Below are 22652 nucleotides of genomic sequence, written 5' to 3' on the forward strand. Positions count from 1 at the left end.
AGATGGGATGCCAATCAAGATAAAGGCTGCTTTATCTTGGATGATGTCAAACCTCTTGAGTGTTGCTGGAGTTGCTCTTGTCCAGGCTGTCAGAGAGTATTCCATCACACTTGTGCCTTTTGATGGTGGCCAGAGTCGGAGAGCTCAGATAGTGAGGTATCTGTTGCAGAACTCAGAGCTTCTGATCTGCTCGTGTAACTACAGCATTTATGTGGCTGGTCCAGTTTAATTCCTGGTCAATAGTAATTCCAGAATGTTGATAGTGGGGGATTTTGCGATGGTAATGCCATAGAACGTCAAGGGAAGATGGTTGGATTCTCCAGCTAGAGATGGTCATCTCCTGGGATTTGTTTGGCATGAATGTTGCTTACCACTGATCAGGCCAAGCCTGAATGTAATACTGGGGACCTTGGGAAGCTGAGATGGATCATCAGCTTGGCATTTCTGGCAGAACATTGTTGCGAATGCTTCAGCCTTTTCTTTTGCACAGATGTGCTGGGGTCTCCCATCATTGAGGATGGGGATTTTTGTGGAGCCTCTTTCTCTTGGTAGTTGTTTAATTGTCCACCATCATTTAGAGCTGGATGTGGCAGAGTTTAGATCTGATCCATTGTTTGTGGGGTTGCTTAGTTCTAAGGGGGGGTAGCTACAGGACGGATGTCAGGGGTAGGTTCTTTACCCAGCGGGTGGTGAGGGATTGGAATGCCCTGCCTGCTGCAGTTGTAAATGCGCCTAGTTTGGGGGCGTTTAAGAGATCTATGGATAGGTTTATGGACGAAAAGGGATTGGTATAGGCTAGTGGGTCATTGTTTTTGTAACTGGTCGGCGCAACATCGTGGGCCGAAGGGCCTGTTCTGCGCTGTTATGTTCTATGTTCTATGTTCTATCTGTTGAATGCTGTTTCTATTGTTTGGCATGCAAGTAGTCTTGTGTTGTGGTGTCACCAGGTTGACTCCTCATTTTTAGATATGCCTGTTGCTGTTTCTGGCATGCCCTCCTGCACTCTCCATTTGAACCAGGATTGATTCCCTGCTTCAATGGTAATGGTAGAGTGGGGGATATGCTGGGCCATGAGGTTATGAACTGTGGTTGAATACAATCCTGCTGCTGATGATAGCCCAGCAGCACCTTGTGAATGTCCAGTTTTGGGTTGCTAGATCAGTTCGACATCTATTCTATTTAGGACAGTGGTAGTGCTACACAACACAATGAGGGCATTCTTAATGTAAAGATGGGGCTTCGTCCCCAGGAGGACTATGTAGTGGTTATGTCTACTAATGCAGTCAGGAATAGATGCATCTGCAACAGATAGCACGACAAGGTCAAGTGGAATTGATTATTCTTTCATGGGATATGGACATCACTGGCAAGATCAACATTTTGTTGCCCATCCCTAATTGCCCTTATTCTGGGTGGCTTGCTTGGCCATTCAGAGGACAGTTAAGACTCATGTTGCAGTTGGTCTGAAGTCACATGTATAATAGATGAGGTAAGGACAGCCGATTTGCTAACCTAAAGGGGAAGGAATTGATGATCGTTATGGTCACCATTATGGAGGCGAGCTTTACAATCCTGGATTTATTAATTCAGTTAAAATTCCACCAGCTGCCTTGGTGAGGTTTGAATCTATGTCCCCAGGGCATTACCCTGGGTCTCGGGATTACAAATTCAATAACATTACCACAACGCTACCATCCATCCCTCTTTTTTGCATCTCTCATTGGTTTCCTCACCACCTGCCTATGGACTTTCTAAAGGTTATTGTTAAGGTGCCATGCAGTAAACTTGTGGTAGGGGTTAGAGTGCATGGGATCAGGGGACAGGTACCGGAATAATTTGAAAGATGCATGTCAAACAGAAAAATGAATGTCAGTCTTGAAAGCTTCAATTGAGTCCCAGGACCCACAACATTCTGCGGGAGTTCCATATTACCACTTCCTTTTGTGTGAAGAGATACTTCCTGATATCACCTCTGAATGACCTAACTGTAATTTTAAGGCTTTTCCCTGTTTTGTCTGGGATCCCTCACCAGAGAGAATAGTTTCCCTCTATCTACCCCGATTGAACCTCCCTTTACTTTTAAGCATGTTAATCAATCACCTCCTCAATTTTTTAACCTGATGTAAAACAAGCCAGTTTATACAAGCAGATCTCAGTTAAACTGCACCACAACATCCTTCCCGTTTTAATTCCAGATTTGCTGAGATGAAGGCCTAGAATCCCTTTGTCTTTTTAATTATTTTTGGAACTTGTCTCCTAGTTTTTAATAATTTGTTTACCTGCACCCTGAGACATTCTGCTAATCCACAGTCTCTAGTCTCCCACTGTGGAAAGTACTCCAATCTATCTTTCTCTGATCCAAACAAGATCCACTTCCTCACATTGAACTCCATCAAGCACTGTTTCACCCACTTATTTAATCTATCAATGTCCCTTTGCAACGTTTTGCCTCAATCTATACCAGCTAATGTGCTCCTAACTTAATGTCATCAGCAAGCTTGAATAAAACCTCTCTATTCCTTCAACTATGTCATTAATAAAGCTGGAGCTATAGTACAGATACCTGTGGGCCACCTCTGGTCACACCTCAGCAATCAGAGAATATTCACTTTATTCCCACTTTACATCTTCCACTCAGTTACTGACCGATTGCACTATTCCATACACTTTAGTCATGCCTAATAATCTCTTCAAACCTGTTGAAGGGAACAATGAACAAACCAGGTAGATTAGTTAATGAAAATTCTGGAAATTGTAGAATCCAAAATCCAAGATCAAATTGTTTAGAAGTGTATCAGCTACTCAGGGATAGCTGCTATTGATAAGACTTTTCAAAACTCCTTCAGGGGATGTCAATTATAATGTCAGATCGCGAATGTAGCCCAACCCATCACGCAAGCCAGCCTCCCATCCATTGACTCTGTCTACGCTTCCTGCTGCCTTGGAAAAGCAGCCGGCATAATTAAGGACCCCATTGCACCCCAAACGTACTCACTTCCACCTTCTTCTTTTGGGAAAAAGATACAAAAGTCTGAGGTCACATACCAACCGACTCAAGAACAGCTTCTTCCCTGCTGCCACCAGACTTTTAAATGGACTTATCTTGCATTAAGTTGATCTAGCTTACACCTTAGCTATGATTGTGATGCTACATTCTGCACTCTCTCGTTTCCCTCTCAATGAATAGTATGCTTGCCACTATAGTGTGCAAGGTACAATACTTTTCACTGTATACTAACAAATGTGATAATAATAAATCAAATCAAAATCAATGTCACCAGCAAAGATAGCATTTATTGCCCATCCTGAATTGCCCTTGAGAAAGTGGTGCCTTGAACCACTATTCTCAAGTTTGATATAACAGAGTCTAGCCGCTTTGGAGCCAGTTAAATGGCCACTATCTTGCAGAAGGATATCAGTGAACCATTTCTCAAACTGCTAAAACTCCTGTTGTCTGGATTATTAGTCTACTAACAGAACAATTGCATCACTGGACGCCAATTTATTAAAATTAAGTTATGCTTGATAAATTTGAGTTTTTTCAGCTGTGAGCAGTACCAGGACACAGGAAGGGAAAAGGGTGCGATAGCTAAATATTTTCAGATTGTTAGGGTGTGATATATAAACTTCTAGAAAAACTCTGACACATGAGGAGAATGTCGGTGATGAACAGGAAGCAAGAGTTAGGATAAGGAGGTGTTGCTCATACTAGAGAAGGGTTCAAAGTCATGAATCCCCATGGTCAGTACTAGGAGGGATGAACCTTCTACCTGCTCCTTCTCCTGTGTCAGTGCTGGGATGGGTGAGCCTTACCCCCTCAGTCTTCTGTATCAGTGCTGGGATGGGTGAGCCTTACCCCTCACTCCCCTGTGTCAGTGCTGAGCTTATTTTAGTTCTTGGTATAGATCAGTGATTATTTGGTATTTGATAGTGGAAGAACATTCTCTGAATTTGCGAACAACATGTAAAAAGCAAGTTTGATGGTGAAGAAAAGTGTAAAATGCTGCAGAAACATACAGAGATTTGGTGGAATGGCATGTAGGTGCCAGATTATGTTTAATGTTGAAGATTTAAATTGACAAGAAAAGTAAATACTGGGAGAGAAACAACCAATAGAAAAGACGCTGCAAACTGAAGATGAAAGAGAAACCTACAGTTCAAATAGACAATTCCCTGAAAGTGTAATTGCTGATAGACAAAGTTATAAAGAATGTTGGGCTTCCTGAATAAGGGCATGGTGTACACGAGGTAATTATGAATTTGTATATGACTCTGTGACTCAGCACAGTGGCACAGTGGTGAGCACTGCTGCCTCACAGTGCCAGGGACCTGGGTTCAATTCCCGGATTGGGTCACTGCCTGTATGGAGTTTGCACATTCACCCTGTGTCTGCGTGGGTTTCCTCCGGGTGCTCTGGTTTCCTCCCACAGTCTGAAAGATGTGCTGGTTAGGTGCATTGGCCATGCTAAATTCTCCTTCTGAACAGGTGCCAGAGTGTGGCAACTAAGGGATTTTCACAGTAACTTCATTGCAGTGTTAATATAAGCTTACTTGTGACACCATTAAATAACTGAGTTGAGGAGGAACTTCTTCACTCAAAGGTTGGTGAATCTCTGGAATTCTCTGCCCGTTGAAGTGGTGGAGGCTGCCTCGCTAAATATATTTAAGGCATGGGTAGATAGGTTTTTGGTAGGCAAGGGAATTAAGGGCTATGGGGAGAAAGCGGGAAAGTGGGACTGAGCCACTTCAGATCAGCCATGATCTTATTGAATGGCGGGGCAGGCTTGAAGGGCTAGATGGCCTACTCCTGCTCCTATTTCTTATGTTCTTAAACTTTAAAACTTTACTTTAACTATGACTCTATTAAATGGGATTAGTATAGATTGGTATTTGATGGTCGGCATAGATATGGTGCTGAATAATTCTATGTATAAGGCAATGATTGGGCCACTGTTGGACAGTGCATACGGGTTTGAGCCCCATTATAGAAACCAGATTGAAGCCAGGGCGTGGGATCAGTGTAGATTTAACAGGATGATGATATCTTGAAGTCAGATGGAACCTCAGACTCCTGACTCTGGGAAATCAAGGATGAACTATCATTGAATGTGATGTTAAAGTGCGCAACATGTCTGTCCATATGTGTGCGTTACAAAATAGTAGGAATTCCATGCAACTTCATTCATGAGTTAAGAACAAAGAAAATGACAGCGCAGGTACAGGCCCTTTGGCCCTCCAAGCCTGCACCGACCATGCTGCCCAACTGAACTAAGTTCTGTAATCCCATTGGTCAGGATGAATTGACTCTGCTCATGTGCTTGTTTTTAAACTGCCTGCAATTTTTCTAACTTTAGAGAATCCAAGGGTAATGAACTGAAGTGCTGCAGTTTATTCCAAGTGTCGCATTGCTCCCTCGGTGGCAGGTTCCAGGCAGTTGATATTTCTCTTGGTCCCAGGGTGATGTAACTCAGTCTCTCCCTTAGCTATTCAGCACATGAATATACTTTCCTCTAAAACTTTGCAGCCAAATATGTTAGTGTTGTGTTCCTATTGTTAGATTATTTTAACCTGTTGCTAACCAGTTTTAAATTGAATGGGTAAAAACTTGCTAAGTAACAGTAACCAGTGTACAAGTATGGGTATGGGAGTGAAAACATGCAAGATTATGCCATTTGTCAAATATAGATCACTGTTCCCTTTGATGATTATTGCTACCTAGAATCGAACAGAACAACGGAGGCCATTCAGCCCACTGTGCCTGTACCATCACTTTGAAATTCATCCCAATCTCTCTGCACTTTCCCTATATCACTGTAAACAATGCTTCCTGCAAGTAACCTGACAATTAGTCCTTCTGAAAACTAATCATACGGTCATTTCTCACCACATTTGCACAGAGTATTGTTTACAATAATTCTGCAAGGAAATCCACCCTTCAAAACACCTTGAGATGCAAACTGCACAATTGAAAAGGGCCAGCTGGATGGTGATAAATTGGGTAGATACTAATCTGAGTGGATGTGAGAGAGGGGCATGCGGGCGAGGGTGTGTAATTTGTGTAGTGTGCAATGTGCACTGGGTGTGTGTCAGTGTGCGTGTGTGTGTGTGCGCGCGTGCTTGTGTGCCGAGAATGGCCACATGTGAGTGCCAGGTATGCAACTGTGTGCTGGAGCTGGGTGCACCCGTGTGTGCTCGCAAGAGAGGTATGTGCACATGCACGCAACATCTGGGTGTGCAACAGTGTGTAAGCATGAGTCTATGTGAGAGCAGGCTCCAAGCTGGGCATGTGCACACAAGAGTGTGTGTTTGTTGGGTTTGTGGGTGAAAGCTGGGCTTGAGCTGTGCATGCAGTCCTCCCATCTGTTTCCTGTTTGTTTTGACAGTCACACGGTGAACCTGCTGGGGAATCTGCCACTGATGTGTTTGGATGTCCTGCTCACTCCCAGAGTGCAGCTGGGTTCCGTCGAGTATCTGGGAATGAACATGGATGCTGTCAATGTGCTCCTGGAATTCTTGGAGAAAAGATTGGATCGGGTGAGCCTCGGAATGTCAAGATAATCGAAACCTTTTTCACGTTGGTAGTAAGAAAAAGTAGAACATCTTTTAAAAGTTGTGAAACTGTTGATGTGAAGGGAGACTTGCGTGCACTTGTAGAAGGAATACAAAATATTGTTTTCCTGATACAGCAAGCAATTGGGAAATCCAATGGGACATTGACCTTTATTGCAGATACATCGGAGTACAAGAATAAAGAATTCTGGCTGTAGTTGAACAGAGTTTGTTGAGATCACATCTGGAATACTGAATGCAGTTTGGTCTTAATATTTAAGGAAGGATATACTTACATTGGAAGGGTGCAGCGAAAGCTCTCTGGTTTGGTCCCTGTGATGAGAGGGTTATCCTATGTAAATTGGGTCTGAATTCTCTGGAGTTTAGAATAATGAGAGCTGACCTCATTGAAAACTGCAAGATTCTCACAGTCACAGGGAGGTGAGTAGTGTAGATGGATTTAAGGAAAACAAGATAAACGCATAAGGGATGAACACTAGCATGGATCACTTGGACCAAATAGCCGCTTTCTGCACAGTAGGCTGTGTGATTTACTGGCAAGAACAGCAGTTCCTAAAAGAATTCTCAAGCCTGAAACAGTAAGAGTCCAGTTTGAATAGGCAAGTAGCAAGAGGATAGCTTCTGAGGTGACCCCATAAGCTCTCGTTATCTTGTGAATCTTAGCAAGAGGCAAGCATTTCAGGGGGGAAGAGCAGTGAGGTGGAAGGACAGATATTTTATCAAGAGCTGCAAGGTGTAGAGAGAGCTCAGACATGAGGCAAAGCTTCGCCTGAATAGCTGATATTGGGAGTTGGCCAGACAATCCTTGATGGTGATGAACCTCTCAGTGAGTGTGAATAACATGGCTAGGCTTTCAGTCCTCCCTGAATCACCAAGGATTTCTCTTCCCTCCAGGGTCACAAGCTGAGGGAGACACTGACCCCTGCTCTCAACCTGCTAACAGAGAGTGCCCGGGTACACCGTGAAACCAGGAAGTTCCTCCGCATGCGGGTAAGATTCCCTTTGGACAGTAAATTCATGATGGGATCGCTGCTTGTGACCCTCGCTCTGCCGCGTCCGTGCTTTCAGAGCCACCATCTGACCACACATGCCCTGACGTCACTACACTTTGACCCTGACTGTGACCTGCACTGTCACTTCGTGCTGCTCCATAAACAGAAGCCTCGTTAAAAAGACTCCATTTATGTCATTCAGGGCAAAAGTTTTTGTTTTTGTTACACAAACATGTGTCATGTATGTGCACAACCCATGTTGTATGTGACTGTTGTGTGACATGTGGCATGTATATAATGTGTGAATTTGCTGCTGCCTGATGCAGTTTCCTTCTGGCTCAACTGCTGACTGGATGGCATGTGTAATTTGTGCTCTGAGCGTTTACAGCTGGGCTTTTCTTTGACTCCCCTCCAGGTCCTCCCTCCACTCCGTGATGTTCAAACACGACCTGAGGTGGGGAACTTACTCCGGAACAAACTTGTCCGACTGATGACTCACATCGACACGGATCTCAAACATTGTGCTGCTGAGTTTCTCTTTGTCCTGTGTAAGGAAAGTGGTAAGAGATGCAGTGCCTCTGATTTTCCTCATGTACTTGCCTAGGCTGGTTCACAAGATTAAGCATGATCTATTTGATTAAAGTATTTGATCAGGCAGATAAATAGAAACTATTCTCTTTGGTCAGGGAATCCAGACAAAGGGGGCATAACCTTAATTGGAGCCTGGCCCTTCAGAAGTGATTTTGTGTAGCATTTTGTCACACACGGGGTAGTGGAAATCTGGAACACTCTCCGAAAAAGCTGTGGGTGACTGGGGGGTCAATAGACCTTCCAAGACTGAGATTGATAGATATTTCTCTGGTTATGGTATTATAGAATGGTTGCAACATGGAGATTCAGTCCACTGTGACTCTGCTAGCCCTCTGCAAGAGCTACTCAGCTGGTCCCATTCCCGCAACCTCTCCGATAGCCCTGCAAATCTTCTCCCTGTTGAAAGCCATGATTGAATTTGCCTCCACAACACCCTCAAGCAGTGCATTCCAAATCCTAACCACTTGCTGTGTAAAGAGGTTTTTCCTCATATTGTCCTAAGTTCTTTGGCCATTCCCCTTATAATCGGTGTCCTCTGAAATGGTTTCTCCCTATCTACTCCATCCAGACCCCTCATAGCTTTCAGCATTGTTACCAAATCTCCTCTCAACCTTCTCTAAGGAGAACAGCCCAGCTTTGCCAATCTATCCATGTAACTGAACTCCTTAACTCTGGAATCATTCTCGTAAATTTTCCTGTCATTTCTCTAATGTCTTCTTATCCTTCCTGAAACGCAGTGCCCAGAATTGGATACTATACCCTAGTTGAGGCTGAACCAGTAATTTATGAAGGCTCACTTGCTTTTGCACACTATTCCTTTGTTTATTAATCACTTTCTTCACCCATTGTACCACTGACAAGCAAGCAGACGAGGACTGGACCATGGAAATGTGCATTGACCTTGGGTGGGACTTTATGGTTTTGGGACGAGTCTTAGGATAAGGGGTAACAAATTTAAAGCAGAGTTGACGAGAAACCACTTCTCCCAAACGGTTGTGGAATTTGCTACCCAAAGTGCGGTGGACGATGGGACAGTGAGTAAATTTAAGGACGAGTTAGATAGATTTTTAATTGGTAGTGCGTTGAGGGTTATGGGGAGAAGGCAGGAAAATGGGGATGAGGAGCATTTTAGCAATGATTGAATGGCAGAGCAGACTTGATGGGCCAAATGGCCAATTGTGCTCTTGTATCTAATGAACTTATGAATGAGGCTGTAAAATCCTGCCTAGCATCCCATATACGTTGTGCTCTTTGTTTTATATTACTTCCTCTCACTTTTCCCAGCCAGGACTGCTCACAACATCCTCTTCTATCCCTTTCACTCAAGTTCAACTCCAATAAATGTTTGAGACCTTTCCCTGTTCGAAGTTAATTAAAAAGCTTCTTAATGGTTTATTACTGAATGCATTGTGCAATATGAGTGGTTTAGCAGGTTGCCTGCCCAGAGGTCGATCTGCGACCCCTGTTGAGTTAGTGGCTGGCTGGCCTGTTTCCATGACGACACTTGGGCTGGCAGAGCTGGAGTTGGGACACGGCTGGACAATGGTGAGGTTATCCCAGCTCCGTGCACTGACTCACCTTGTGTCTGAGTGCACTCTTTCACTGCTCCCTACTTCTTTATGTTCTCATTATAGTGGCGAGATTTGTTAAATACACTGGCTACGGAAATGCAGCTGGCCTGCTTGCTGCCCGAGGACTGATGGGAGGCCGGACAGCGGAGGGAATGTATTCAGAGGATGAAGACACTGACACCGAAGAATATAAAGAAGCCAAACCCAAGTGAGTCAATGTCAGTGTAATGCCAAAACAATTTGCATTTATATAGCAGCTGTAGTGTAATAATACATCACAAGTGCTTCATAGGACTGATGATCAGATAGAATTTCACACTGAGTCACACATGAAGATGCTAGAGAAAGGTTGGTCAAAGAGGTAGTTTTAAGGGGGTGAGCAGTAGAGATGTGTAGGGAGTGAATTCCAGAGCTTTTGGGCCTAAGCAACTGGAGGCACAACAACTGCACCCCCCTCAGTGGCAGAGTGATTAAATCCCCCCCGCCTATGTCCCAGTGGCAGTGATTAAAATCAGGGATGCTTAATTGGCGAGAATTGGGGAGTGCAGAGATCTCCTAGGGTTATGGGGCAGAAAAGATAACAGACATAGGAAGGGGCAAGACAGGATGGGATTTGAAAACAAGTCACAGAACTTTTAGTTTTCCAATGGTATATTCTTCATAACACAGGTGGAAATAACTTGTTAAATTCACAAGCATAGGCCAGAAACAAATGGACCCTCAACTTAATTCCAGGACCTTCCTCCTACTCTGTTTAATCTGTCATTGCCTAGTGACTTGGAACAAAATTTCTTCAGGGGTTTGGATGTTTATTCCTACTAGGGGTGGGAATAAATGGCAACCTTGCTGGAGAATGTTATACTGAGTGATTTAACTAAGCATGAAACTAAGATCTTAAATCTAAACAAGCAGAACAAAAGGTATGTTGGTAGACAAGCAATGGAAGAATTAATACATAATTTCTTAATCATTGGAAATTCCTTTAAGGTGCAAGTACCCCACAGAAAAATGGTCCAATTGTGGCTATCAAGAGGAGTTAAAAATAATGCTTGAAAATGGAAAAGTATCAGGATCTGACTGAAAACTGGCATGTTTCTCTCCAAAGAAACAGGCAGGATTTCTCTCCAGATCTTATGACATTTGGTCAAAAAAACACAGAGGTCGGGGGGGGGAGCATTTTTCACACTGTCATTTTGAGGGGTTTTGGGATAAAGATGGCAGCAAAGCCGGCTCCACAAACATAAGGCCCCCATTTTTTAGGTCAAGGCAAAATACTACAGATGCTGGAATTTGAAACAAAAACAGAAAATGCTGGAGAAACTCAGCAGGTCTGACAGCATCTGTAGAGAGAGAATAGAGCCAGCATTTCAAGTCGGGATGACCCTTCATCAGGTAAAAGCAAAATACTGTGGATGCTGGAATCTGAAACCAAGTGAGAAAATGCTGGAAAATCTCAGCAGGTCTGGCAGCATCTGCAAGGAGAGAAAAGAGCTGATATCTCAAGTCCAGACGACCCTTTGTCAAAGCTTTGGTGATCTTTCATCAGAGCTCCCAGCTCAGTCTCTGATGGCATTGGGGAACAGTAAGTCAGTTAGCTAAACTCAGTAGAAAGTAAAATATAGAATTTATTGTAGATGTGTGGTGACAGGGCAATTAGAATATCATCATACGATTAAATAGAGTCAATATTGATTTGTAAAAGGGAAAAGCATGCTTAACAAGTATTTTACTTTTTTGGGAATGTACCTGGCAGGATGGATAAGGGGAACAAGTGGGTGGAGTATATTTGGAATTTCAAACTACATCTAATTGCCACACGATATGTTATTACACAAAATTAGAACTCATGGTGTTGGAGGTAACACTAGCATGGATTGAGGAATGGTTAATGGACAGAAAACAGAGTAGGAATAAGCAGGTCCCTGAAACCTTTCCCCTCATGAACTGTGTGTTTTGCAGCATCAATCCTGTGACGGGTCGAGTGGAGGAGAGAGCGGTGAACCCCATGGATGCCATGACAGATGAACAGAAAGAATACGAAGCCATGAAACTGTTTAACATGTTCGACAAGCTGTCCAGGTAAGATTGACCCGGTGCCAAACTGAGGAGCAACTTTTTTGATCCGTCTGTGTTAATGCTGCAGGCAGTTTTACACAACTGAAATTAAACCCATTCGTGGGATTAAAGTGCCCAGCAACAGCAAAACCTCGAGAACCCCAAAATACAGAGAGACATGGCAGTAGAGTGGGTTGTGAATAGAATTTGTGTTGAACTGTCCTGTACTTCATAAAATCTGATCCAGCCTTTCTCAGAATAATAAAATTCCTTAAATCCCTTAAAGATGGAAATAAAAACCATCAGATTTTTACCTTTTTCTAAATTAAGAAGGAGCGCTCAAAATTAACCTGGGAGATACTAACAAGAAATTTGACACAAACTCAATCTGTTTGAATAGAATTCCAATCATCATGTTTCAAATAAACAGACTCTGTCCAGTCACAGAGAAGTTGATCCACTGATTTAATATTGCGGGTGAGCTGATGATTTCTGGGCTGCTTTCATTCTGCCTTTCAGCATGTTTCTGTCTTCATGTCAGATTGATGGGGTTGCATCGTGGAGTGGCAATTATTTATTTCCAGCTGTCGCTTTCCTGCTTTTAAGTTTCCTGATGTCAAATTGGAGTAACAACACTGGAGAGCCTTGGGGTGGGGGTCACGGCCTCGCTCCGGGGCGGGACAGACAACGTTGCCCTTGCATTGTTCCTCACGTCCAATGAGAGCACTGATTGACCAGTTGCAGGTTTCCTGAGTTTAACCTTCTCCTATTTTGTTCCCTTTCTGAGCAGAACTTTGTTGTTAACGCTGTTTTCTTTGATGCACAGGGAGCAGATAATTCAGCCAATGGGAGTGACTCCAGATGGGAAACTCGCTCCACTGGAAGAGATGGTGCAACACATTGTTGAAGTGCAAGAGACATCAGACTCTGACTCTGATTCAGACTGAAAGAGTGGAGTGCGAGGATGCCTGCGGAGGTGACTCACTGCTTGATGAGTTTGTTACTGATAGTTCCACACTGGTAGATACATGGCAGGTAGTTTAGTGTAGTCTGTTGTCCCAGTAAAGGGCCTGGGGAGTCATGGACAGGCCTGAAGCCTGAAATGTTTCGTTGGCAGAATACTGAGATGCCTCCAAATATTAAACTCCTCATAACAAATTGCTGAGGTGACTCCTCCATTGGAGCAATAAAAATGCACTCGATATGGTGAATATTTATAATCGTTATGTTAAAGGTACAAGAACAAACATTGAGAGGTTAGCTATGTTGGGCAAAGAATACTCCCTGCTGGGCCCTCAGCATTAGCATCACAAAGCTCTGCTGCCAATGTAGTGAGGCTGTGGTGGCACACACTCGAAATGTCAGTGACAGTGTGAGATCTTCCTTCTGGATCCAGTGTTAGCTCCTTCACTGTGGATCCAGTGTTAGCTCCTTCACTGTGGATCCAGTGTGCACCATTTGTTATGGTTGCAGTTCAGGCCCTTTGCTGTCAATCCACCAAGAGTCTTTTGATCCTGTGCTATCCCTTTGACATCAATCCCGTGTGAGCCCCTCACTGTTAATACAGTGCAATCTCCCAGCTGTCGATCTAGTGTCAGACCTTCATTGAAGATCACTGCAAGCTCTCTCACTGTTGATCTGGTGCAAGACACCACCCTCAAATGTTGACCTAGTGTGAGCTATTTGCCCCTCTATTGATCCAATGTGTCTTCACTCACTGTCGATCTAGCTCCCTTTTATCATAGAAACGCTACAGTGCAGAAGGAGGCCATTTTGGCCCATCGCGTCTTCACCGACCCTCCAAAGAGCATTCCACTTAGACACACCCCCGCCCCATCCCCACAAACCAGCGCATCCATCGTAGCTAATCCACCTAACCTTCACACTAAGAGGCAATTTAGCGTGGCCAATGCACCTAACCTGCACATTTTGGAAAGTGGGAGGATCCGGAGGAAACCCACGCAGACGGCGGGGGGGGAATGTGCAAACTCCACACAATCGCCCAAGGCTGGAATTGAACCTGGAACCCTGGCACTGTAAGGCAGCAGTGCTAACCACTGTGCCGCCCACTGTCGATCCAGTGTGAGATCTGTTGCTGTTGATTTGGTGTGAGTCACCAATCCCCTTCCCCACGCTGTTGATCCAATGTGATCCCCCTCACCATCGATCCAATGTAAACCTGATCGCGAAACTCGGAATGAAACAAGCCCATCAATGTCCTCTGCTTTACCCCTCCACTTCTCCCTAGACAGTTGTATTTCTCCCTCCCTCCCCACATCAATGAGAACAAACTTTCTCCAATTTGAGATCGCTTGAGTTGGTACGCTGTTTATTGCACCTATTAAATGAATCATTGCTTTTTATTGTAATGTTAAAGAAATGGGAGGACACTAATTTCGCTATGAGCTAGTACAGGTGCTAGAGGCCAAATGGCCACCACCAGTGCTGTGGCAGACCTCTGGAAAAACATGGGCAAATGAAATCAATGGGCAGGAAAATCCCCAACTGGTTCATCAAGTGGCCCCAAAGAGGAGGTGAAGCATGGTGACTAAACACTCCCTCTTCCACCCAGCGGCAGCCATCCTTCCTCCACTCCCTCTCATTGCCAAGTGGGAACCTGGGTGAAGCAAAAGCAATCAGCAATTTTAAAAACTCAACAAAAGGTACCCTGGAAAGTTCCTCTCCAGCTTCCTCAGGAGATGGAAATGCAGTTCAGTTCAGGCGATTGCAAGGACCAAGTGATCACTGTAAAGATATTTCTCAACCAGGAAGCATTTGCACTCCCTAATGAAGGCAAAGAATCATCATCCAACATAGCAGACAGCAACACACCCTGGGGAACAGATACCCAGACTATTCTTAGACAGTTCAATCTCGCATCTCCTGGTCTTAACCAATCTATGAAACTGGAATAATCCATCAACAGGATCGCTATCCAGCCTTTTCATTATTTTATTCACCTCTATCAGGCCTCTGTTGCACTGGAATAAATAGGCAAAAGCCTATTGAGCCCGTCCGTCACAATTGCTCCTCCCCTGTGCTGAGCACGTGACTCAGGTTGGATGAATCAACCTGTAGCATTTGTCTGAGTAACTTCTCCAAGATCCACACAGATTTTTACAAATGAAGACATTTCCATTTTTATATTTGGGATGCAGCTACTTGGACATTAAGAGTAAATCTCATTGCTGTGGGTCAGGGGGTCATGTATCAGAGAGGGTAAGGGTGGGAGGTTTTCCCCTTCTAAAGATGGGTGTTTAATGGCTATTAACAATTTTCTTTGTGAGCTTTATTTCACAACTTAGTGAGAACATGATAGGCACAGAAGTAGACCACCATTAATCCTGCTTTGCTACTCAATATGAACGTTGTTGATTTGGGCTTCAACTCCACTTTCCTGTCTCATATCCTTTGATTTCCTGAGAAGCCAAAAACCTGTCTGTCTCGGATGTAACTATTGGGATAGAGAATTCCAAAGATTCACAAACCTCTGAGTTAAGAAACTTTTCCTCACCTTAGTCCTAAATGATTGATCATTTATCCTAAAACTGTGCCCCCTTGTTCTAGATTCACCATCCAGGGAAAACAACCTCAGTGTCTATCCTGTCAGACCCCTAAAGAATCTTGAACGTTTTAATGAAATCACCCCTCACCATGGAATCCCAACAGTGCAGAAAGTGGCCATTCAGCCCATCAAGTCTGCACCAAATCTCTGAGAGATCATCTTACCCAGGCCCACCCCTCCACCTTACCCGTGCAACCCTTCACATCCTCCAAGCCAAACTAACCAACACATTTTTGGACAATATAGGGCAACTTAACATGGCCGATCCATCTAACCGCCACCTCCTTGGTATGTGGGGGGGAAGCTGGAGCACCCGGAAGAAACCCATGCAAACACTGGAAGAATGTGCAAAATCCATACAAACAATCACCCTAGACCAGAATCAAACCCCGGTGTCCAGCATTGTGAGGCAGCAGTGTTAACCACGGTGCCACCGTTCTGCCATTCTTCTACTATCCAGAGAATGTAAGCCCATTAACTCAGTCTCTCATCACAGGAAAGCCCTCTCATCCCAGGGACCAATTTAGTGAAACTTCACTGTACTGCCTCCAATCCAAGTATACCCTTGCAGAAATATGGAGATGAAGATTGTGCACAGTATTGCAGGTGTGGTCTCACCAAAGTCATGTACAATTATAAAAAAAACTTATTTATTGTTGTACTCCAATCACCTTGCAATAAAGGTCAACATGTCAGTTGCCTTTCTAATTGTTTGCTGTGCTGATAGGCTAACCTTTTGTCTTTTATGAGTATACCAAGTTTCTCTGAGCATCAACATTTATAAGTTTTGTGCCTTTCTAAAAATATTCTGCTTTTCTAATGACCAAAGTGAATAATCTCACACCACATTATATTCCATCTGGCACTTTGTTGCCCATTCATTTTATCTCTATATCTCTTTGGAGCCTATTTTTGTTATCCTCATATCGTGCACTCCTTACTAGTTTTGTATTATCAGCAAACATAGACACATTACTCCCTGTTGCTTTGTCTCAGTGATTAATATAGATTATAAGTTGCTAAGGCTCCAACACTGTTCCTTGAAGCACTCCACTGGTTACAACCTGCCAACAGTGAAATTGCTCATTTATGTCTACTCTCTGCTTCCTGCTCATTAATTAAATCCCCATGCATGTTAATATATCACTTCCAACTCCGTGCACCCTTATTTTGTGTATTAACCTTTTGTGTGGTGCCACATTTGAATGCCTTTTGAAATCTAAGTATACCACATCTACTGATTCCCATTTATCTACCCTACTAGTTCCATCTGTAAAAAAAAAACTCTAATGTATTTGTCAAACAGGAATTCCCTTTCATAAAACCATGTTGACTTTTTCTAATCATACCATGCTTTTCTAAGTCAATTCTTTAGATTTTCTTAAGATTTCAGCATTTCTCCATTGATGGATGTCAAGCAAATTGGCCTGCAATTGTGTTTTTTCTCTCTCTCTTGAATAACGGTGTTCCATCTTTCAATTCACTAGGACTGTTCCAAAATCTAGCAAATTTTGGAGAATCATAGCCAGTGCCTCCATTGTGATGAGATTTTAACTCACTGTTAATTCTGTAGCTTTGAGGCTATCTCTATATGGATAATGATGTTTAATTCAAGAAAGTGTAACCTTTATGTTCAGAGATGAAATCTTAATTCTATCCAAATACACGTGAGCTAGATGGAGGTTCACAGTGTCCCATGGGATAAGTGGCTTATTCTGTCACTGAGGAACGCTGAGGTGAGGAACAGCCGGGAGGATAAACTCTGATAGACTTGGAGTGCCTTTAGGCTGCAGGATTAACTCCTGCATCCATCATTGAGACATTTTCCACTCCAGATACCCTCAGCCCTAGCTGCGGTGCACTCAAACAGAATGCTTGTATCTAGACATTGAATGGACATCACTAAATTCCATCCCAAGATCTTTTTTTTTTAAACTTTATTCCAATTCAATCAAGTCAAATTAAACCCAATTCAGAGTCCCAACAAAGTTGGGACATTCCCGATCCAAGCTGACAAGACAGGGCTCTCACCTCCTGTCTTGGGCTTGATCTACATGATCCAAGCTGATTGGAGTAGGTTTAGCTCCTCCTCCAAGGCTTGATCTTATTTGCATCTTAGCCAAATGGCCGAGATGCCGCTTTAAAAAATTGCTTCAAATGAAGCTGAAATGTGAGTTGCCTGCCCTTCCACAAAGTTACGTTCTAACTTTGGCAATAAAATATCTGACAAAATGATTGGGCGTAAGGAAATTGCAGTGGATGTCATTTACATGGACTTTTGGAAATCATTTGGGAACATTTCCCATAAGAGATGGATGGCAAAGATATTGGCACCTGGAATTTATGGAAATGTGATTCCTGATCAGTGATAATGGGGTGGCAGAGTGCTGTGATGGATTTGGAATAAAAGGAAGATTCTTGGTTGGAGAGAGAGTGTAAATGATGCCCCAAGGTTAGAACTGTTATTATCAACAATGATTCAGTCTTGGAAATCAAGCAAATAATTGCCAATGACACCAAATATGAATGATTACAGGAAGGCACAGGCTTGCAGTGGAGGCAGGATGCTGGCAGAATGGACAAGTGGGGTACATAAGCAGTTCAAGTTGAAAGCATGGAAAATTAAAATTTGGAAGGAAGAATACGGTAAGAAAATGTAAGGCTTTATATGGAACAGTGACCTCAGTGAGAGGATGCAGACCATTAAAAGGATAGAACAGGTAGATAAGGTCAAGAAAAAGCAAAAGGAATCTGTACAGAGAGGACATGACAAAAGAATCACAAAGTCCATCTCCAGTGGAAGCAACAAAAGAGCTGAAAATCTGAAATTTGGACAGAAAATTCTGTAAATATTCTACAGGTCAAGCAACACCTCTGAGGAATAGTCCCTCTGCAGATGTTGCGTGGCCTGCAGAGTACACCCAGTATTTTTTGTTCCCGTATCTAGTCCTGGAGATTGGACAGTGCTACCCCCCTGAAAAGTATGCTGGTTATTCTGAATGTAATTAATCAACAGCTTTGAAATCATTCAACTTGCTAAGTGTTATTAACAAAAAAACCACTCCAGTTGCTCCTGTGACAAGTGAAGATTTCAAGAGAATTGGAATTGAATATGTTATTTCTGTAGATCATTGCCCTTTTTACATGTTTAGTGTCTTGTTTCATATCTACTGTCCAGAGGTGTAAAAATGCATTACTTTTATGTAAAGTTATTGCAGGTGTTGGATAATTTAACCCTAAAACTAAACCTCCTGACCTTAACTGACCCTGAACACGAATCCAACCCCTGCACTGATTCCAACTGACCTCTGACACTGATCCTATCTAATGCTGACCCCCATCTGATTCCATGTGACCCTGACCCTGTTGTAAGATAACCCCTATCTGACCCAGCTGTCTCTGATCCTAAACCTGACCCTAATGCAGAGAGTATGCAGTCTTATCCCATTTTGTTTCCCTGGTATGATGTTTCCAGAATAGCTTTGATGAATTAGAGAGTGTACGGACAGAATGGGAACATCTTTATCTGTCAGTCTGCGAATTGTTCACGGGTTTATTCCCCATTCAACACAACAGATAACGAGGCTTGGATCAATTTTTAACATAATAAATAAGAAAGATGAAATGAGATTCTGTTTCTGATGTCTTCTTGCTACATATATGTACAGCAGATACCAGTTTAAGGAATCTTACTTTTACAAAACATCAGTTGCGTGATTGGAGGTAGCAGGGAGACCCTCGACATCCTGAGGAGACAGGAGTTGAGCAGGAGAGAGAAATCCCTCACCTTCCCAGAGTGGGCGAGACATCCTTCACCTTCCTGTATTTTGGTGGATGGGGAGAACATTCCCTTTTGCCAATTTGGAAAGGGCCCCTCATCTTTCTAGAGTCAGGAGCACAGTGGATAGCTGCCTCAAAGCTCCAGGGATCTGGGTTCAATTCACAACTTGGGTCACTGTCTGGAGTTTGTACATTCATCCCATGTCTGCATGGGTTTCCTTTGGGTGCTCTGGTTTCCTCCCACAGTCCAAAAATGTGCAGGTTAGGTTGACTGTCCATGCTAAAGTGTTCCATAGTGTCCCAGGATGTGTAAGTTAGATGGATTAACGAGGTAAATATGTGGGGTTATGGGGATAGGGCTTGGATGGGATTGTTGTTGGTGCATATTCGACGGGCCAGATGGCCTCCTTCTGCACTATAGGGATTGTATGTATGATTGTACCTTCCTGAAGTCGGGAGAGATATCCCGTCACCTTCGTGAGATTGGGGAAGAGAGGGACCCTCTTGCCTTTGTGAGGTTGGGGAAGAGAGGGACCCCCTCATTTCATGAGGTTGAGGAAAAGAGGGACCTCCTTAGTGAGGTTAGGGAAGAGAGGGAGTCCTTCGCTTCATAGGTTGTGGAAGAGAGAGACCCCCCCTCACTCGTGAGGTTGGGGAAGAGAGAGACCCCCTCACATGCCTGAAGCTGGGGGCAGAATTCTGCTTACCTTCCGGGAATCCAGGGGGAGAGAGAGAGAGAGAGACTCCCTCGCCTTTCAGGAGTCAGGAGAGAGACCCTTTCACTTTTCGGGAGTGGGATGAGAGAGAGACTGCTCACCTCTTGGAGTCGAAGCTATCACGTCAAGATGATAAAGAAAATATATGTAAGTCTATATCCTCCTTATTACTTTATAACTTAAAAAATGGACGAAGACTTCAAACTGATGCTATGATTGGCCATGACTCCCACAAAAGGACTTTCTAGCCTTCAAAAATCAGAGCATTTCTTTTCCCTTCTTTCTCTCTCTCTTCCAAATATAAGTTTATTAAATTATTGCTGTAGTGTCAGCTACTTTCTGTACTGCTATTCATAATGATTGCTGTTGAAGCTTAATAAACAGGAATTTTTAAAAAAACTTTGGAGCCTCTGGTAAACTTGCTATTGCATGAAACATTACCCATCTCAAGAATCCAGATCAGGAAAATACATCCTTTGTCCAAACAAAGGGAGTGAAGTGGGAGTTATGTCACACAACCCCTCCCATGTCCCCATTGTGAAGCTAAGGGGGGACAGTCTGTTAACAAAACAGAACCAGAGCTGTATGCTGGTTTAAATGACCTGGCCCTCATCTACACTGTTCCTCACTCTAGAACTCACCTGAACCGATATCTTGTCTGTTGTCCTTACAGTATATAACCTTTTTCTCTATCCCTCCTGTGAGGATGGATGTTATTGTTAAAATTTGAAATTAACCACTATGCCACCCATCCTGATCTTCAGTGCCTCACTACAGCACTCATCACAATCTTTACTGACAAAGCTACACCACCTCCTTTTCCTTTCTGTCTCTCCTGAAACACTGAGCACTCTTGGATATTCAAATCCCAGACCTGATCTCCTTGTAACCATGTCTCAGTAATTGCCACAAATCATATCCTGTTGTCTCTATTTGCACTGTTAACTGATTAATTTTATTCAGGATGCTTACATGCATTCAGACACACAGTTTTTAGGTTTGTCTTATTATTAATTTTCCCTACCCTTGTACGATTCCCTGATGTAACATGACATTCACGTGCTCTGTTCCTTCCTTTCATTATCTGGTATAAATTAACCTTATCTTTAACCTTTACTTTTACCTGCTCCTTACGCTTCAATTTTCTAAAATTTCCATGCAACTGAGTCCATCCAATCCACCTATCTCCCACTATTTAGTTTAATGCTCTATCTACAGCCCTCGTTATTTGGTTTACCAGGACTCTGGGCCTAGCTTGAATTAAGTGAAGCTTGTCCCAATGGAACAGTTCTCTTTTTCCCTAGTACTGATACCAATGTCCCATGAACTCAAATCCTTTTCTCCCACACCAATCTTTGTGCCACATATTTACGTCTTTAATCCTACTGACCCTATGCCAATCAGCTCCTCACACAGATTATTACCTTTGTGGTTCTGCTTTCTAATGTAGCACCTAGCTGCTCATATTCCCTCTGCAGAACCTCTTTCTTAGTTCTACCTATAACGTTATTAATTAAACAGGTTATTTGGATCGGTTTTCACTATAATGGATATAAGTAATATCCCAGAGATTGCTATAAATCAGGAAATGGAAGGAAGGGAGAAACTCAGGAAAATGGTACGAAATAAATGTTGGAGCTGCAGGCTGACAACTTCATTGTGGGATGTTAATTAAGTGGCTAGTGAGATGTGCTGGTTTTAATTTGCAAAATTTCCTAGATTCAGAGAAATTTCCATTAGATTGGAAAATAGTGAAATGTAACTCCTTTATTCAAAAAGGGAGGGAAACAGAAAGCAGGAAATTACAGGCTATCTGTTTTAGGGAAAATGTTACAAGCTATTATTAAAGACATTATAACAGAACAGGGCCCTGTGTGTTAATAATATGGAGTTCCTGTACATGTTGATGCTGCACACAGCAAGCCCAACTGACAATCTTACATTGGTTGTTAGCGTAATTCTTAGCACAATGTGGATTATTCCACACATGTTGTTCCACTGCAAAACCACATGTAATGTTGGATGCCGTGTTTTGAGTTTTACAATCACTGGCTGGTTGGATATGGTCTGTACCTTGCCCATTGCCCACATTGGAAGGGAAATGCTGTTTGGTATGATCCACCAGTCTTTGGGACAAATGGCCAACATACCTAACATCACACCCAAGTTCAATTCTGGCCTTGGGTGATTGTGCGGAGTTTGCAAACTCTCCCTATGTCTGCGTGGATTTCCTTCACATATTCTGGTTTCCTCCTAAGTCCAAAGATGTGCAGGTTAGAGTGGATTGACCATGCTAAATTGCCCCTTAGTGTCCAAGATATCTTATTAGATGGATTAGCCATGGGAAATATGTAGGGTTACAGGGATAAGGTCAGGGAGAGGGTCTGGGTAAGATACTAAGTCAGAGAGTCAGTGCAGACTTGATGGGCCAAATGGCCTCTCCTTTTACAATCAATGTTTATATTGGGGCCCTTTGTAAACAGAGTAAACTCCAGAGAACCCCTGTAAACACTGTACAACAGAGATACATGCCCTGGATGCTCCCTGTTAATACTGACATTCCCACAGATCCCCTGTACATCTAAGGGAAGATATGCTAATAAACTAAGTTAGCATTGAGGTGCTTTATAGATAATGTTTTATTATGAGAATACAGGAACAATTTGTGGAAAAGTGTCTGTGGACAGAATCTAGGGATCTACTGGACTCCTCTCAAGGATGGGACATCAAGTTTAAAACCTATTGATTAAAGAGCTTGTCATCCTGCTGTTAACTCTACATCCGAAAATCAGACTAAAATCATTCACAGTCA

At 43.1% G+C, this 22652-nt stretch overlaps 1 protein-coding gene across 3 annotated transcripts in view; it reads left to right on the forward strand.

Moving 5' to 3' along the window:
* LOC145343781 (chaperone Ric-8A-like) overlaps nt 1-18974 on the forward strand; it is a 60180-nt gene extending 41206 nt beyond the window's left edge. For 2 of the 3 annotated variants that reach the window (XM_080190113.1, XM_080190111.1), the window contains exons 5-10: nt 6384-6534; nt 7465-7560; nt 7978-8122; nt 9788-9932; nt 11684-11803; nt 12606-18974. In XM_080190113.1, coding sequence (XP_080046239.1) covers nt 6384-6534; nt 7465-7560; nt 7978-8122; nt 9788-9932; nt 11684-11803; nt 12606-12726 — 778 coding nt within the window. In that variant the 3' untranslated portion in view covers nt 12727-18974. The remainder of the gene's footprint in view (nt 1-6383; nt 6535-7464; nt 7561-7977; nt 8123-9787; nt 9933-11683; nt 11804-12605) is intronic. The other variant, XM_080190112.1, reaches the window with a different exon arrangement.
* Nucleotides 18975-22652: the final 3678 nt, after the last annotated feature.

Source organism: Carcharhinus amblyrhynchos, chromosome 6 (assembly GCF_965287045.1).
Source record: "Carcharhinus amblyrhynchos chromosome 6, sCarAmb.v2.hapA, whole genome shotgun sequence".
In the NCBI taxonomy this organism is placed as follows: Eukaryota; Metazoa; Chordata; class Chondrichthyes; order Carcharhiniformes; family Carcharhinidae; genus Carcharhinus; species Carcharhinus amblyrhynchos.